Here is an 18999-nt window from a genome sequence, read left to right as displayed (position 1 = left end):
CTGGCTTCAGCGATCCGCTCTCCTCTCCTCACTGACAACTTCAGTGTGAGGAGAGGAGAGACAATTGGTTAGCAACTGGCTCTCTATTTACATCACATGACAACTGTAATTGGACACAGCCGTCATGTGATCAGGAGGGCAAATCACAGAGCCCGCCTTCTGATCAGAGATGCGCCATGTCCGGGTGACACGAGCGCATCGGGATCACACTGCTGCGTGGGCACGCGTGATCCCCCTCCTTCTGAGGGGACGTTCCTGAACGTCCACTCAGGAGGAAGTGCCCACCCGGCCGCATATGTGCAGTGGGAGATGGTTAAACAATGCTAATACAGTTTATGTTCAATTGAGTTGACAATCCCTATTTCTACACCTGCCCAACTGATCACAAATATACAAGTAAAGGTGGGTACACATAGGCATGTGAACTTTAGTCTGAAAAGAGTTACAGTGCATCTGGAAAGTATTCACAGCGCCCCACTTTTTCCACATTGTGTTATGTTACAGCCTTCTTCTAAAATGGATTAAATTCATTATTTTGCTCAAAATTCTACAAACAATATCCCATAATGACAACGTGAAAGAAGTTTGTTTGAAATCTTTGCAAATTTGCTAAAAAGAAAAAAAAAAAAACAAACAAAAAAAAAATCATATGTACATAAGTTTTTCACAGCCTTTGCCATGACACTCAAAATTGAGCTCAGGTGCATCCTGTGTCCACTGATCATCCCTTGATTGGAGTTCACCTGTGGTAAATTCAGTTGATTGAACAGGATTTGGAAAGGCCCACACCTGTCTAAACAAGGTCCCACAGTTAACCATGCATGTCAGAGCACAAACCAAGCCATGAAGTTCAAGGAATTGTCTAGACCTCCGAGACAGGATTGTATTGAGGCACAGATCTAGGGAAGGGTACAGAAAAATATACAGTGGGGGCGGAAAGTATTCAGACCCCCTTAAATTTTTCACTCTGTTATATTGCAGCCATTTTCTAAAATCATTTAAGTTCATTTTTTTTCCTCATTAATGTACACACAGCACCCCATATTGACAGAAAAACACAGAATTGTTGACATTTTTGCAGATTTATTAAAGAAAAACTGAAATATCACATGGTCCTAAGTATTCAGACCCTTTGCTCAGTATTTAGTAGAAGCACCCTTTTGATCCAATATAGCCATGAGTCTTTTTGGGAAAGATGCAACAAGTTTTTCACACCTGGATTTGGGGATCCTCTGCCATTCCTTCTTGCAGATCCTCTCCAGTTCTGTCAGGTTGGATGGTAAACGTTGGTGGACAGCCATTTTTAGGTCTCTCCAGAGATGCTCAATTGGGTTTAAGTCGGGGCTCTGGCTGGGCCATTCAAGAACAGTCAGAGTTGTTGTGAAGCCACTCCTTCGTTATTTTAGCTGTGTGTTTGTTTAGGGTCATTGTCTTGTTGGAAGGTAAACCTTCGGCCCAGTCTGAGGTCCTGAGCACTCTGGAGAAGGTACTTGGCCGCATTCATCTTTCCCTCAATTGCAACTAGTCATCCTGTCCCTGCAGCTGAAAAACACCCCCACAGCATGATGCTGCCACCACCATGTTTCACTGTTGGGACTGTATTGGACAGGTGATGAGCAGTGCCTGGTTTGCTCCACACATACCGCTTAGAATTAAGGCCAGAAAGTTCTATCTTGGTCTCATCGGACCAGAGAATCTTATTTCTCACCATCTTGGAGTCCATCAGGTGTTTTTTTTTTTTTAGCAAACTGCATGCGGGCCTTCATGTGTCTTGTACCGAGGAGAGGCTTCCGTCGGGCCACTCTGCCATAAAGCCCCGACTGATGGAGGGCTGCAGTGATGGTTGACTTTCTACAACTTTCTCCCATCTCCCGACTGCATCCCTGGAGCTCAGCCACAGTGATCTTTGGGTTCTTCTTTACCTCTCTCACCAAGGCTCTTCTCCACCGATAGCTCAGTTTGGCAGGATGGCCAGCTCTAGGAATGTTTCTGGTCGTCCCAAACGTCTTCCATTTAAGGATTATGGAGGCCACTGTGCTCTTAGGAACCTTAAGTGCAGCAGAAATTTTTTCGTAACCTTGGCCAGATATGTGCCTTGCCACAATCCTGTCTCTGAGCTCTTCAGGCAGTTCCTTTGACCTCATGATTCTCATTTGCTCTGACATGCACTGTGAGCTGTAAGGTCTTATATAGAGAGGTGTGTTGCTTTCCTAATCAAGTCCAATCAGTATAATCAAACACAGCTGGACTCAAATGAAGGTGTAGAACCATCTCAAGGATGATCAGAAGAAATGGACAGCACCTGAGTTAAATATGAGTGTCACAGCAAAGGTCTGAATACTTAGGATCATGTGATATTTCAGTTTTTCTTTTTTAATAAATCTGCAAAAATGTCAACAATTCTGTGTTATTCTTTCAATATGGGGCGCTGTGTGTACATTAATGAGGAAAAAAAATGAACTTAAATGATTTTAGCAGATGGCTGCAATATAACAGAGTGAAAAATTTAAGGGGGTCTGAATACTTTCCGTCCCCACTGTATACAGCATTGAAGGTCCTAATGAGCACAGTGGCCTCCATCATCCGTAAATGAAAAAGTTTGGAACCACCAGGATTCTTCTAGAGCGGGCCGCCCAGCCAAGCTGAGCGATTAGGGAAGAAGGGCCTCAGTCAGGGAGGTGACCAAGAACCCGATGGTCACTCTGACAGAGCTCCAGCATTTCTCTGTGGAGAGAGGAGAACCTTCCAGGAGAACAACCATCTCTGCAGCACTCCACCAATCAGGCCTGTATGGTAGAGTGGCCAAACGGAAGCCACTCAGTAAAAGGCACACAACAGCCCGCCTGGAGCTGGCCAAAATGCACCTGAAGGACTCTGACCATGGGAAACAAAATTCTCTGGTCTAATGAAATAAAGATTGAACTCTTTGGCCTGAATAGCAAGCGCCATATCTGCATCATGCTGTAGGGATGTTTTTAAGAGTAGTAACTGGGAGACTAGTCAGGACCGAGGGAAAGATGAATGCAGCTATGTGCAAAGACATCCTTGATGAAAACCTGCTCCAGAGTGCTCTGGACCTCGGGCTGGGGCAAATCTTCATCTTCCAACAAGACAACGACCCTAAGCGCACAGCTAAGATAGCAAAGGAGTGGCTACAGGACAACTCTGTGAATGTCCTTGTGTGGCCCAGCCAGAGCCCAGGCTTGAACCCGATTATCTCTGTAGAAATCGGAAAATGGCTGTGCACCGACGCTCCCCATTCAACCTGATGGAGCTTGAGAGGTCCTTCAAAGAAGAATGGGAGAAACTGCCCAAAAATAGGTGTGCCAAGCTTGTAGCATCATACTCCAAAAGACTTGAGGCTGTGATTGGTGCCAAAGGTGCTTCAACAAAGTATTGAGCAAAGGCTGTCGAATTCTTATGTACATGTTTTTTTATTTTTTTTATTAATTTTTCAAAGATTTCAAACAAACTTCTTTCACGTTGTCATTATAGGGTATTGTTTGTAGAATTTTGAGGAAAATAATGATTTTAATCCATTTTGGAATAAGGCTGTAACAAAACAAAATGTGGAAAAAGTGAAGCAATGTGAATATTTTCTGAATGCATTGTACGTCAAGCAGGTGTTTTAGTAAACTTTTAGAGCCCTTTCACGCTGTAGCGCAGCCACGTTAGCGGTAAAGCACCAGTAGGTTTAGAGGAGTCTTTCGGCCACTAGCGGGGTGCTTTTAACCCCTGCTAGCGGCCAAACAAAGGGCTAAAAGCACCCGCTTTGGAGGCGCTTCGGCAGTGCTGCCTATTAATTTCAATGGGCAGAGCGTTTATAAGAAGCCGTGTATAAGATGGTGCTTGCAGGACTTTTTCTAACGTCCCACAAGCGCACCGCCCCAGTGTAAAAAGCACTCGGGCTTTCACACTGGGGAGACTTGAGAGGTCCTTTTCCAGGCGCTTTACAGTCGCTATTTTTAGCGCTAAAACGCCTGCACCTTCCGTGTGAAAGGGGTCTTAAAAAGGTGTCTGTAAATATCAGCTGTCCTCTGGAGTTTGCCACATTTTCTTTATTTCCTATCCCTGAGGAGGTGAGGGTAGATTGGTACATTGGTGCCATAGACCAGCTCAAATTAGCCCCTATGTTATCAAACTAAAAATAGTTTGGGCCTGTGTTCAATTTTTTAAGTTATGGTAATCCTAGTCAGACTGAGATCTTGTATCAAGAAGTAAAAACCGCTGCTCATTGTACTAAAAATGTAAAATGTTGAGCTAAAGCAGTTGTGCAAAATTCTTTTAATGATCTAAGATAATTGACAACAGTTACAGGAAGTACTCAGTTGCAGTCATGACACCTAGAGGCAGTCCTTGACTGTTTTTTTGTTTTTTTTTTTTTTTAAGTTGTACTGCTTTTCCTATTTTTATGCCAAAACTCCAGTAAAAGGCCTGTTTATCTTCATGCTTGCTAATAATTGCCTGGGTAGATTTTTGGATCATGTGCTTTTTTAGGGCATCAGCCTCTATCTAAGTTAGCACGAAGCCCTCACCCATCATTTGACAATCCACTTCCAGGCGAATTGCTGGTCACTGATGTTGTCACTTAAATTACCAAATGTAACAACTTTAAGTTAGTTCTTGTTTTACTAATTGGGTCTCTTGCACACTGGTCGTCTGGTGTTTTTTTCCCTGCCTCTAAACTCCCCTGCCTGTTGTCCATACACACATAGGCCTTTAGCAGCGTTGAGTGGCAGGGGCTTTTAGAGGTAGGTAAAAGACACTGTCGAAAAAAAATTATGCGCTAAACAAAAATTTCATATTGGGTTATTAAAATCTAACTGTAGAAAATACAAATCCGTGATAAGTAGTCGAATCCAAAAAAAAACTCCACCTCGTGCGTGCACAGACACCACAGACAATCTAGACTCTTACCAGAGAGCCTGGACCCTTTATTATGAAGGGTCAAACAGGCTTGATGTAACAATCTTTGCAGGGGTCATCAGCTGGAGATGTGTTCTCAGATCAAACCGGGCATAAGCAGGATGTTCGAACTAGAATCCTTCCCCCAATGATCAGATTGATCATAAAATGAAAGACACTAGATACTGTAAAATCCCAAAAGGTTTGTTTAATATGAAGTATTGCACTTACATTAGTACAGGTAAAACCAGCGTTGTGTACAATATAGGCGCCTGCCTTAAGCTATCCAGGCAATGTGCAAACAAATGCGATAGCAGGAAACCGCTTCTAACCCGACCGGCATGCCCTGGAAGAAGTCCTCTTTGTGATGAGACCGGTCGAGTTAGGAGCTGTTTCCTGCTATCGCGTTTGTTTGCACAGTGCCTGGATATCTTAAGGTGGCCGCCTATATTGTACGCAACGCTGGTTTTACCTGTACTAATGTAAATGCAATACTTTGTTAAACAAACTTTTTGGAATATTACACTATCTGGCATCTATATCTGATCATGGGGTGGATGGATCTTGGTTTGCATATCCTGCTTATGCCCTGTTTGATCTGAGAACACATCTCCAGCTGATGACCCCTGCAAAGATTGTTACATCAAGCCTGTTTGACCCTTCATAATAAAGGGTCCAGGCTCTCTAGTAAGAGCCTATATTGCCTGTGGTGACGGTGCACGCATGAGGTGGAGGGGTTTTTTTTGGATTCAACTACTTATCACAGATTTGTGTCTTCTACAGCTGGATTTAAATAACCCAGTATGAGATTTTTGTTTAGCGCATCATTTTTTTAAATTGTTTTTTTATTGTGATCATATCTCACTTTTGTATTGCTGCTGGACAATTTACACTGTAATGGTGATTAACATTGTTTTTTTTGTTTTTACACATGCACAGTATTCTTCCTTTTTATATAAAAAAAAAAAAACACTGCCAGTGCATCCAGGAGCAACAGACTTTTGTCAGAAAAAACGCTTAATGAAAGTAAACATATCTAAACGCTAGGCGCTTCTAGCCAATGAAATACAATGGTCTAAATTAACACCCAAGCGCGTAATGCCTGTAAATGCGCCTAAAAGCATTACACGCTTTTACAAGCGTGGGGCGTTTTTTTTTTGTTTTTTTTTTCTGCCTAAACACAGCTGCCAGGAGAAAAAGCTTCTAGTTTGCAAAACTTCCTGTGTGCATGAGGCCTTATTATCTTTTTGCAAGAAAAGATTTGAAACTTACCAAGGATTATTATTGAACTAACATTTGTCTTTCAGATGCAGTGTCACCTCAAAGCACATCTCCATGCTCTAGTACACCCAGTTCCCCTGCTGGACACATCAGACCCAGTTCGCTCCAATGTTTAGCACCCAAGCTAAGTGGACAACGGTACAAGGTGGGACGCAGGAAATCCACAAGCAGCATTCCTCCATCTCCTTTGGCGTGCACTCCATCTTCAGTCTCTCAAGCACCATCTTCCCCACAGCGTGCATCTCCTCCATTAATCTCTGGACATTCAAGAAGCAGCCATAATGTTTTCCAGGGATCAACTTTGTCACCCCCAACAGTTGTTCGCCAAGGAGCAAGAGGTCGGACGACAGAGCCTCCTCGTTCACCTTTGCTAAAAAGAGTACAGTCTGTAGAGAAGATGGCTGCCCACTTTGCTATTGGACGCAAGACAACACCTCCAGACAGCCATCAGTGTGGTGAGCTACTTGAGACATCTGAAAGTTTGACAGATGCTGCAAGCCATTGTAAAGACTGGGGAACAGAAAAACATGAGCGGGATCAAGAAGTAGTAGTAATGAGGCGGCTTAACCTCTCAGAACGCAGAGACTCCTTCAAAAAGCAAGAAGCTGTGCAAGAAGTAAGTTTTGATGAACAAGATTCAGGGGATGGTGAGGTGGTCTCTGAAGGGCAAAAGGCAGGGGGCAATTTGGTGCTATGGGAACGGTTACCTCACCAAACTTCTTGGGTTCAAGCAAGACCTGCAAGTGTATCATCGATATCTACAGTCCTGGAGCAGCAGCATCGCTTAGTTCCACAAATAGCTGTTCAGACTTCTGAAAGTGACGAACAAGAAGGGCACTGGGAATGCCAAGCTTTTTATCCCCTACATGCAACAGACAGTGGCAAAAATTCTCCTATTCCTTGGTTATCAGAGAGTTCAGCTGCCAGTTTAGAAAGACAGGCTGATTGTCATGATGCTCCCAGACAGCAGAAGTTACAGACTTCGTTGTCTATAGCCACCTCAGATTTGCACTTGGACAAAAATGAGCAAAGCAAGAAAACATGCTGAGTCATTATGCTGGCTATAACTCTAAGACTAGAAATGTCAAAATGGACTGAAGGCAGTGAAACATTTCACAGCAGTAGTTCTTGCAAAATACAAAGATTTGTACTTGGGGGTTTACATGTAAGCAAGGGAAAAAGAATGACATCTTTTACAATTGTAAACTTAATTTAATTTTATTGTTTTATATTTTTTTACTTTACAATATTGTAACTTTTATTTATATCTTTTTTCCAGAAAGTATGTGCTCCATGGATTATGAAGAATTCCCAAGGTTTTGTCTGCCTTTAGATTACACCCAGAACAGCAAATGATCATGTTTTATACAGTATATTAATAGGTAGCAAAAATTATTTGCAGTAAGGTCAGTCAGTCCCAACCTTAATACAAAGCATCCCTTTCTTGGAAATATCTATCTCCCTGGATTTTTTTTTTTAATATATATACATATGATCCACTTTTATTATGATTTAGCATAAACAGAAAAGGGTACAAAAACATATGTCAAAAACCTGAAAATACAGAAAAAAAAAGGGGATTATAGATTCTGCAAAGTGCACCTAAAGATACAGATAACCATTAATATACAGTGGGGACAGAAAGTATTCAGACCCCCTTACATTTTTCACTCTGTTATATTGCAGCCATTTGCTAAAATCATTTAAGTTCATTTTTTTTCCTCATTAATGTACACACAGCACCCCGTATTGACAGAAAAACACAGAATTGTTGACCTTTTTGCAGATTTATTAAAAAAGAAAAACTGAAATATCACATGGTCCTAAGTAGTCAGACCCTTTGCTCAGTATTTAGTAGAAGCATCCTTTTGATCTAATACAGCCATGAATCTTTTTTGGGAAAGATGCAACAAGTTTTTCACACCTGGATTTGGGGATCCTCTGCCATTCCTCCTTGCAGATCCTCTCCAGTTCTGTCAGGTTGGATGGTAAACGTTGGTGGACAGCAATTTTTTAGGTCTCTCCAGCGATGCTCAATTGGGTTTAAGTCAGGGCTCTGGCTGGGCCATTCAAGAACAGTCATGGAGTTGTTGTGAAACCACTCCTTCGTTATTTTAGCTGTGTGGTTAAGGTCATTGTCTTGTTGGAAGGTAAACCTTCGGCCCAGTCTGAGGTCCTGAGCACTCTGGAGAAGGTTTTCGTCCAGGATATCCCTGTACTTGGCCACATTCATCTTTCCCTCGATTGCAACCAGTCGTCCTGTCCCTGCAGCTGAAAAACACCCCCACAGCATGATGCTGCCACCACCATGCTTCACTGTTGGGATTGTATTGGACAGGTGATAAGCAGTGCCTGGTTTTTCTCCACACATACCGCTTAGAATTAAGGCCAAAAAGTTCTATCTTGGTCTCATCAGACCAGAGAATCTTATTTCTCACCATCTTGGAGTCCTTCAGGTGTTTTTTTTAGCAAACTCCATGCGGGCTTTCATGTGTCTTGCACTGAGGAGAAGATTCTGTCGGGCCACTCTGCCATAAAGCCCCGACTGGTGGTGGGCTGCAGTGATGGTTGACTTTCTACAACTTTCTCCCATCTCCCGACTGCATCTCTGGAGCTCAGCCACAGTGATCTTTGGGTTCTTCTTTACCTCTCACACCAAGGCTCTTCTCCCCCGATAGCTCAGTTTGGCCCGGACGGCCAGCTCTAGGAAGGGTTCTGGTCGTCCCAAACGTCTTCCATTTAAGAATTATGGAATTCACTGTGCTTTTAGGAACCTTAAGTGCAGCAGAATTTTTTTTCGTAACCTTGGCCAGATCTGTGCCTTGCCACAATTCTGTCTCTAAGTTCTTCAGGCAGTTCCTTTGACCTCATAATTCTCATTTGCTCTGACATGCACTGTGAGCTGTAAGGTCTTATATAGACAGGTGTGTGGCTTTCCTAATCAAGTCCAATCAGTATAATCAAACACAGCTGGGCTCAAATAAAGGTGTAGAACCATCTTAAGGATGATCAGAAGAAATGGACAGCACCTGAGTTAAATATAGTGTCACAGAAAAGTGTCTGAATACTTAGGACCATGTGATATTTCAGTTTTTCTTTTTTAATCTGCAAAAATTTCAACAATTCTGCGTTTTTCTGTCAATATGGGGTGCTGTGTGTACATTTAATGAGGAAAAAAATTAACTTAAATGATTTTAGCAAATGGCTGCAATATAACAAAGAGTGAAAAATTTAAAGGGGTCTGAATACTTTCCGTCCCCACTGTATATACGTAGCTTTTACAGAGTTCCACCCTCATATGTAAACCCTGGGCATGAAAGTCACAAGGTTTGTACAAATACATATAAAAACAAATCCGGTGAGACAAAATGCCTCAGGTACGGCACATTAGACATCGCATGGCTCTGTAGAACCATAGTCACTATTATCAATCCTAAAAATAATAATGGGTAACCACAGATCCTAAAAAGAAAAGCAAATAACAAATCAAAAATGATAGAAAACTTCAAAAATCAACATAGTGCATGAGATTAATTGGTCTTGCAATTATTTTAATAGTTAACTTATTCTCTGTTTGGTATCAGATAGCAAAGGACAGTAGGTATAAGCCAAGGACATTTCCAACGAGTTCTTACATGGGCTCCATAGGTCGACTGAGGTGGAGATATGAAAGGAGGGGTGTAATCAAAAACGTTCAGCAATTTCTAAGTTGTCTCGAAAAACGTTCATTTTATTTGCAATATGGACCCATCTTTCTGCTTCCATAGTCCTCTCTGCTTCCCTTTTTGCCAATCTTGTAAATTCAGACATTGACTTTGTTTCCAAAATCTAGGTATTAAAGTCTTCGCTGCATTTAGAAGATATGGGGTGACACTGGGTTTATACATTTTCAGGGAGGTAGCATGAAATAAGTACTGCAGGGGATTAAAATCAATGGGTCCTAATCCTGTATAGTTAACGTATTTTAAATTATATTTGGTCATTACTACATCACTAGCAACAAGATGAGTTTAAAGTATTTTGTGAAGTGAAGCCACTGTTTTTAAGTTGTCTTCCTTTATCAAGAACAATGTGTTCTTTTCAGTTCAGAGGTGTCAGTGGCTGCTATTGCAGCTTGATGAATATGTGGATGTACACTAGGACGTAAGTTCACATGTGTTGCCTATGTGCTAGCTTCCATTTACAGCAGGTTGTGTGAAACGTTATGGAACAATTTTTGTTTACTGCATACAGTACATGGGCGTTCAGAGTCCTCCCTCAAATACAAAGCAGAAGGGACACATTTATCTTTCCATCCAAATCTTCGTTTACAGCAGAAGTGGTTCTCCAAATATCTGTTATACTGCCTGAGTTTTATGTATATTGTGATGAACAGAACTCCGCAAAGCAGAACACATGTAATAAGTGGTGTATCTATAGACGTATTTCTTTCTCATCCATTGCGGGATGATGCAGTAACGCTTAACCTTCAGGTTATCCTGTTGCCTAGATTAGGATTGGACAATGTAAACACAAAAAAACATGTAGACCAGCCCAGTATAACCCCATCTACTACCAGCATGTCTCAGCTAGTGCCCTGAGAAGATGGTCATCTTTTCAACAGCTTTGTCATGTTTCAACCTTTATTTTTGCGAACACCTTTTTTTCTTCTGTTTTTTTCAAGACTCTTCTCTGTATTGCTATTGAACTTTCTCTTCCATTTGCAGCTTTCTAGAACAATCTTCCTCAATATGGCTTTTGGAGTACTGTGTCCAAATCTCACTGGACAGAATGTACAGATCTAGCCTGAAAGTGAACTATGGGCACTGGGCCCCATGTAGGGCATTTTCCATACTCAGATAAGTTATCTGTGGAGTGCTTTATAGATCCAGAACCATTGGCATTGCCTCAGCACTTGCAACTTAGTAGACCACACATCGGGAGCTACCTTTTATCTCTGGATTGCTTAAATCCCTGTTACCACTGTTTCTGTGGTGGAAAAGGATTATATGGTATGCTGATGTCATCCACAGGGTGAATTGGAGCGGGCTAAACAAAAGATGTCTAACAGATTTCTCCATCCATGCTAAAAAGATGGATGGTTTTTCCAAGCTGGCTATAGTAATCTGCCACCCATGGCTTTGGGATTGGATGCAGATGTTGTTTAGCTAAAAATTTGCACACAGGTGGCACTGACTGGGGCTGGACTTGGTGGCTTGAATTTCGGCCAGTTCAGCATGAATCATCCAAATTTTGTGTATGACAGCCTTTAGACTTTCACAGCTGAGGTTTTCAGTATGATCATGAGAGCGTTTGACACAAATTTACCTAGTTTTCTGACTCTGCTCGCAGAGGCCACAAGTGTACTCCCACAAACTCCACTGCAGATTCTGTATCTGATTAGGCTGTGGCCTTAGTGGCTTCTAAGCCACAGAAATTCTGATTCTGAGTTATTCTAGTCCTTGACTATTGAACTTGCACTCCAGGAGTCAGTCTGCTACTATAATTGTTCAAATTAAAGGAGACCATTTCGGCTCGGTTTCAGTGCACATTACTCTAAATCTAGAGAATCAGCTTGTTGCTTCTACTATTGTTGTTTTTAGTCTTGGATTGTTTTAAACTCCTAAGACTGCAAAGACTTCCCCTTGTACCTGCTTTTCCAGCTATTTCTCTTTGGAGATTGCAAACATCCTTACAAATTGTTCCCCCTAAACATCTGTTAGTCTTGTATCTGTCTAGTGAGAATTTTGTACAGGATGCAGTGAGGGTCCATCAGTTTCTTATTCCATTCCACCGTTTCTTGGTGTCCTAAAATGTTACTAAACCCACAACAGTAAAATCTGCCTATATATGTAGAATAGCATGCTTGTTATACTCACTGTGGAACTTAAGGGGTTAATCCTCTGTATTGTGGAAAAAGGCTCTTTGATCCTGTATGACAGATCCTTCCCCTCCTTCAGGGTCACTCTGGGCAAGGCAAAATAAGACAGTCAGAGTGGTTCCCCTGCACATGCTCAGTTTAGTCTCTATTACTATAGAGAATATTTCCTTGGTGAGCTAAGCTAGTCAGGTCACATGGTATTGACATCACACCTGTGGGTGTGGATACAGATCCCAGTACAGTCCCTCCCTCCCTCCTTCCTCCATGCCCAGTAACTAAAGAACACAGTGGGTGGAATGTCACATCTTGATGGATGCTCCACCTCCAATAACAGCATGAGGACACAGGCTTTAGTGGAAATCTCCTCCTACCTGAACACTTAGCACTCGGGCAAACCCTGCAGTTTATCACATGACCGTGGTATACAGATCAGCCATAAAGGTTATAGTGGCAGTATTTTAATTAAAAAAGATGATTTATAAGCTATGGGCACTGTGGGGGGGCGGATGAACTATTTTCATATTACTGGGTTTAGTAACACTTTTAAACCACTTAAGGAGTGGAAGGATTTGCCCCCTTAATGACCAGGCCTTTTTTGCAATACGGCACTGCGTCGCTTTAACTGACAATTGTGCGGCCGTGCAACGCTGTACCCAAGCAAAGAGCGACAATTTTGGAAAAAATTAAAAACATTTTTTTGCTATAATGCATATCCAAAAAAAATATATAAAAAAGGTAATTTATTCATCAGTTTAGGCCAATATATGTTCTTCTACATATTTTTGGTTTAATCAATATACGCCTATTGCGATTTTTTTTTTGTTTGCGCAAAAGTTATTGCGTCTACAAACTAACTATGGGATAGATTTAGGGACTTTTTTTTTTTCTATTGTTTCTACTGGCGGCGTTTTTTTTTTGTTTTTCTTTTTCTTGCGGACTGCTACATTGCAGGGGACAAATCTGACCCCAAATTACACTTTTTGGGGACCAGTGACATTATTACATTGATCAGTGCTTTAAAAATGCACTGATCAATGTAAAAATGACACTGGCAGGGAAGGGGTTAACTGTGTTCCCTAGGTGTGTTCCAGCTATAAATCTATGCATAAATATAAAAAAATATGCATACAAAAGGCAGTATTAAAGCAGAGCAAAACTCCCTTTTCCTCGCGCTCTCAGCAGCGCTAACATCTTCAGGATCTTTTTCTAAGCTCAGGATCTTCAGCCAACTTAATTGGCAAAGCTGGCATGATGTTCCATTCTACTCCATAATCGTAGGGGATCTGTTCTGGTAGGGGCTTAAAGCACACAAATATACCTGCTGGATAACTAGAGGGGATGGGCTGCCTGGGGCATGACAGAGATCACTGATCCCGATCACTGGGAACAGAAGATCTGTTAAGTCCCCTGTTAGAATGGGGATCCGCCTTATAAAGGCAGATGCCCATTCTGTCTCTGTTCCAAGCGATTGTGGGTCCCCGGTGGACATAGAACCTGCCGACCCGCGGGCATGCTCGTGTAGCAGGCGCGAAAGTGCTCTGCCACAGCGCCAGCCTCCGTACAATGACAGCAATTTGCACAGGGGAGTACTGCAGCAGGCGGTCCTTAAGTAGTAAAACAGACCATCATTCACGCTTATGGTCTCAAGGATCAGGTTCCACCCTTTTCTGTCAAGGGGCCATTACTAGATCTGAGCGCTTGGGATTTCTGCATCAAGCACCTGTTTTCCAGATCTGCAAAGCTGCTACTTGATTTTCAGTTCATATGTTTTTTAATTGCTACCAAGTGGATGTTGTGGCCCCATCTGATGCCAGCTATGGACGTAGTTTCTAGTCCTCCTGTAGGTGACATTATAACCCAAAGGTTAAGACTTTTGTGCCTCCTCAATAGACTTCAAGAACAGGATTTTACTGGTGGGTACAAAAATCCTTTTCTTCTGTTCATATGTTTCTGGAAAATTTATAGTGGTTGTAAACCCTCACAATCCACTTTTTACTAGAGGTAAGCCTATAATAAGGCTTACCTGTAACTACCCTGTATATCTCCTAAACCTGCACGGTTTAGGAGATATCCCCTGTGTCGGCATGTGCCGACGTCATCGGCACATATGCACTGAAGCAACGGCACATTTGTGCCGTTGCTTTAGGTGACGTGCCGCTGCTGGCAGCTCCCACATGTGGGAGTGACGTCATTGCAGCTCCGGCCAATGACAGCGCCGGAGCCCGCGATACCCGGAAATAATTCTGGGAGCGATGTCGCCGGCCAGACCAGTGTATGGAGACCGCAGCGGGGGCTTCGATCTAAGGTGAGCCCCCGCTCTGTGGAGTGGGTTTACAACCACTTTAGGAAGAGCATAGTTCAACTAATTTAAGCAGCTTAAAGTGGAACTAAATGGGGGAAAAATGCCAGCATGTAGTTTTTTTGGTAGAAGAGAGCCAAGAAAACAGAGTTTGGTATTGGGCATGTAACATAGAATACAACCTGTACATCCTACCTCCTGACATCCTTCAATCTGAAGGAGCCGGGCAAATAACTCTTGACCAAACAGTGACTGCAGCTAACTGTTTGGCAGCACCCACTGCATTCTGGCAGGCGCAGGCTGTCAGAATACAATATCCTCAGCAGTAGATTTGACACTCTGCACTGTTTAATGTATGAATCATTTTAGTTTCTATTAGCCTGGGCCACTGTTTGTGTTTACAACAGATTTCCCTAAGCGGGCTGATTGCAGTACTGTGCATGTGCTAGCATACTACATAGACTTCAGTGGGCTGCCTGTATATTAGTACTGAACTAATTTTTTATAACGTTAAATTACAAAATGATTCGTATAGCAAATATCTGTTCTATCAATTATTACGAAAACTGGAGTTTTCCTATTTAATGTGCCTTTGATATATACTATTAACCGGAGGCTGCTGAAGTTTGTGTTTTTAATATGTGCAGAGGAGGAAGCCGAATTTCCCCTGTTTAATACATAGTGATGTGATAAAAGGGCATTGCCTGTTTTCAATGTTATTAAACTCTTCATTTGTATAACTTAGTATTTTATAAATATATAACAGATTTTTTTTTATTTGTTAAAAAAAAAAAAAAAAAAACAGAAAACATTTGTAAAGGCAAGTATTTATGAAGTATGACAGAAGATATTGTGTGTGTTTGTCCATGTCTGCAGTTTATATACATTTCAATTTTCAAATATGTGTACATATTACAAGAAGCAGATTGTGTTTACTGAAGGCTATTTTTAGCTTGACCTAGGGTTAACAAGCAAAAACTGCTGTAATACTGTTCTTCGACCATCGATCTTATTTATGCATTCTTTTATAACTACATGGATGGCTGTTTGTCAGTGAAATGTTTAAAATGTTTCCTTTGAGACCTTAAATGTTACTTTTCATTATTTAATTAAAGAACAATATTGTGTACGTGTATTTGCAAAGTAGTATCCTAAAAACTGAAAGTACTGTACTTACTACTTGTTGCATTATAATTAAAGTACCGTATATACTCTAGTATAAATCGATCCGAATATAAGCTAAGGCACCTACTTTTACCACAAAAAACTGGGAAAACTTATTGACTCGAGTATAAGCCGAGGGTGAGCCTAACTGTGTCCATTGCACGCCTAACTGTGTCCATTGCAGCCTCAGTGTATGCCTTTGTGTAAACAGGAATATACATCTAAGCTCAATAGAAAAGCCGGTACAGGGATAAAGGCAAAACTGTGTTGCCACCTCATTGTGAGGTGCAGGGACGTGAAGCATCTGGCTTTTTATCGTCATTATTATTATTATAAAGGATTTATATAGCGCCAACAGTTTACGTAGCGCTTTACAACTTGAGGTAGACAGTACAAATACAATACACTTTAATACAGGAGGAATCAGATTGTAAGCTCTAAGGAGCAGGGCCCTCTAAGAGGGAAGGTCAAGAGATATAAGAGGCAATAACTGTGGGTGATGTGCTGATTGAGAAGATAAATGTACAGTTGTTAGGTGGGGGCCAGATAGGCTTCTCTGAAGAGATGAGTTTTCAGGGATTGTCTGAAAGTGGATAAAGTAGGAGAAAATCGGACGGATTGGGGTAGAGCATTCCAGAGGATGGGAGAGGCTCTGGAGAAGTCCTGAAGGCGAGCATGGGATGAGGTGACAAGGGAGCTTGAGAGCAGGAGGTCTTGGGAGGAGCGAAGACAATGATTAGGTTGGTATTTTGAGACTAGGTTAGTGATGTAGCTGGGGGCAAGGTTGTGGATGGCTTTGTAAGATTTAGTTAGTATCTTGAATTTAATTCGGTGACTGAGTGGCAGCCAATGGAGGGATTGGCAGAGGGCTTTCACCAGAACCATGGAAAGTGCAGGTTGAACGTGCATGACAGCATGTTCCGCCTATCACGGACATCCTCTCATCCTCGGTGGGATGAGGATGAGAGGACGTCCATGATAGGCTGAACACTGACTCACTGCTGGGAAACTGAGTGTTCCCCTATCATGGACGAGGAGGAGGCGCAGCTTTTGAACACTGGTTGGCTGCCGTCTGAGTGTGACACGGCTGATCAGGTATGAAACTGGGCACAGTGACTTGAGTATAAGCCGAGGGGGGCACTTTCAGCACAAAGTTCTGAAGAACTCTGCTTATACTCGAGTATATAAGGTATATCTAAAACACAAACTTTTTTCTTTAAGTTTGGATAAAGTATGGGTGGGTTAAAACCACTATTTTTTTTTTTTTTGTAAATTGTGTCTGATTAGGGAGATTTTCCATCCCCTCCTTGTCCTGTAGCATCAACTGGAAGCGAGAGGATATCTTTCCAATGTAAGGAAAGTCCCCTTTTAGACATGTCGCAGTTGGGAGATTTCTCCTCTGTTCCTGTTCTGGTGGCAACTTGGAATATTAGGTTCTTCTTTGCATTCATTCCTAGAGACATTGATGATCAGGACAATAGGAGAGAGTGACTCTCCCTAACAGGAACCTGGACAGCAGAGAAACCTGCCTTACAGTGGTTCTAACCCCACACCATTCTATCCAGATCTAAAAAAGCTTTGCCTTAAGCCTCGTACAGACGATGAGAATATCGGACGAATAATCGTGTGTTTTTGGTTTTTTTGCATGCTAGTCTCATAATGAAAATGAAGAGGTTACTAAAGTTATGAAAATTTTCATACGACAAAATACAACTTTGGAAGTGATGTATTGTGTCGGGCAAATACTATACTGATTAAAGGAAAATCTTACAATCTGGTATCGTACAAGAAAAAATTTTCTATTTGTCGCTTTGGATATTTTGGATGAACTGTCACGTCGACTCTCAAAAGCTGTGCACCAACGATCAGATTATTGTACGATCGCTTTGAAAAAGGTATTTTACGTTCGTTTTTTTTCATCGTGTGTACTGGGCATTACCCTTTAACTGATGAACAGCCTAATTAATGGCATTGAAATATATATTTACCTATGCATGTAAACTCTAGGCCCCTTTCACACTGATGGATCGTTTGGGTCTTTCTGGCAGTTTTTCAGGCAGACCTAATCGGACCATCTATTGATCTCTATGGAGAAGGGGGGGGGGGAGGATGTCAGCAGACACCCACTAACATCCCACCTGATCCTGTCTGCTAAAAACAGATGGATGGGGATCCATTCCCCATCAGTCTGGTGGATCGGATTGGATAACAGTCGGATGGAAATGGACAGTCGGCCTGTTTCCATCCGACAGCCCATAGAGGACAGTGGGATGTGTCTTCTCTGCATCAGCGGAGCGGACATGGACCTGTCATCCACCTGCTCAGCGTAGATCAGTGGAGAGATCTCCTTCTGAGTGAGCGGATCTGCTGGGGGGCTTCCCCAGTGTAAAAGGGGCCCAAAAGTGTTTTAAGAATTGGAAACGGTTGTGCATATTCCAGGACATTGATAAGATCTCCTATGCTACATTTAGAATATTAAAAGGGAACCTGTTGATCTCTTGACTTGTTGGGAATAAATGGACAATGGAATTTTCGAATGTTAAAACCTTAGTGTTACTAAACCCACAACAGTAAAATCAGTCTATATATGCAGTAAAGCATGCTTGTTATACTCGCTGTGGAACCCAAGGGGTTAGTCATTTGCATTGTGTATAAAGGCTGTTTGATTGTGTCTCTCTGATCCTCATCTTCTTTCACTGTCTTCAAAAAAATAACCTGATATTTACAGAGCCAGGGGCCGGGCTGCGCATGCTAAGTTTGTGTATTATTATTTTATTTTTTTTTTTTTTGGGAGCGTGCATGTGATCAGCACAGGGCCAATCGGCACTGTCCAGACAGAGGATCGGGGGAGGTATGAAAAACTCTTCCTACAAGCTTTACTAGGAACTGATACAAGTCACAAGGCTGCTAGAGTGCCTTGAAAAAGTATTCATACCCCTTGACATTTTCCACATTTTGGCATGGGTTTTTTGGGGATTTAATGTGATAGACCAACACAAAGTGGCACATACTTGTGAAGTGGAAGGAAACTGATTAAATGGTTTTCAATTTTTTTTTACAAATAAATATGTGAAAAGTATGGCATGCATTTGTATTCAGCCCCCTTTACTGTGATACTCCTAACTAATATCTAGTGAAACCAATTGGATTCAGAAGTCACCTAATCAGTAAATCCACCTGTGTGTAATTTAATCTCAGTATAAATACAGCTGTTCTGTGAAGCCCTCAGAGGTTTGTTAGAGAACCTTGGTGAACAAACCGCATCATGAAGGCCAATGAACACACCAGATAGTTCAGCAATAAAGTTGTGAAGAAGTTTAAAGCAGGGTTAGGTTATAAAAAAAAAAAAAAAAAATCACACGTTTTGAACATCTCACAGAGCACTCAATCCATCATCTGAAAATGGAAAGAGTATGGCACAACTGCAAACCTACCAAGACATGGCCGTCCACCTAAACTGACAGGCCAGGCAAGGAGAGCATTAATCAGA

At 41.8% G+C, this 18999-nt stretch overlaps 1 protein-coding gene across 10 annotated transcripts in view; it reads left to right on the top strand.

Annotated features, from left to right (window-relative positions):
- Nucleotides 1-15474, top strand: part of MAST3 (microtubule associated serine/threonine kinase 3) — a 368908-nt gene extending 353434 nt beyond the window's left edge. For 9 of the 10 annotated variants that reach the window (XM_073599652.1, XM_073599643.1, XM_073599608.1 and 6 more), the window contains one exon: nucleotides 6213-15474. In XM_073599652.1, coding sequence (XP_073455753.1) covers nucleotides 6213-7234 — 1022 coding nt within the window. In that variant the 3' untranslated portion in view covers nucleotides 7235-15474. The remainder of the gene's footprint in view (nucleotides 1-6212) is intronic. The other variant, XM_073599678.1, reaches the window with a different exon arrangement.
- The last annotated feature ends 3525 nt before the right edge of the window (nucleotides 15475-18999 follow it).

Source organism: Aquarana catesbeiana, linkage group LG01, assembly GCF_042186555.1.
Source record: "Aquarana catesbeiana isolate 2022-GZ linkage group LG01, ASM4218655v1, whole genome shotgun sequence".
Taxonomy (NCBI): domain Eukaryota; kingdom Metazoa; phylum Chordata; class Amphibia; order Anura; family Ranidae; genus Aquarana; species Aquarana catesbeiana.
The sequence above is the reverse complement of the archived record's forward strand: the minus strand, read 5'-3'. Positions and strand labels throughout refer to the sequence as shown.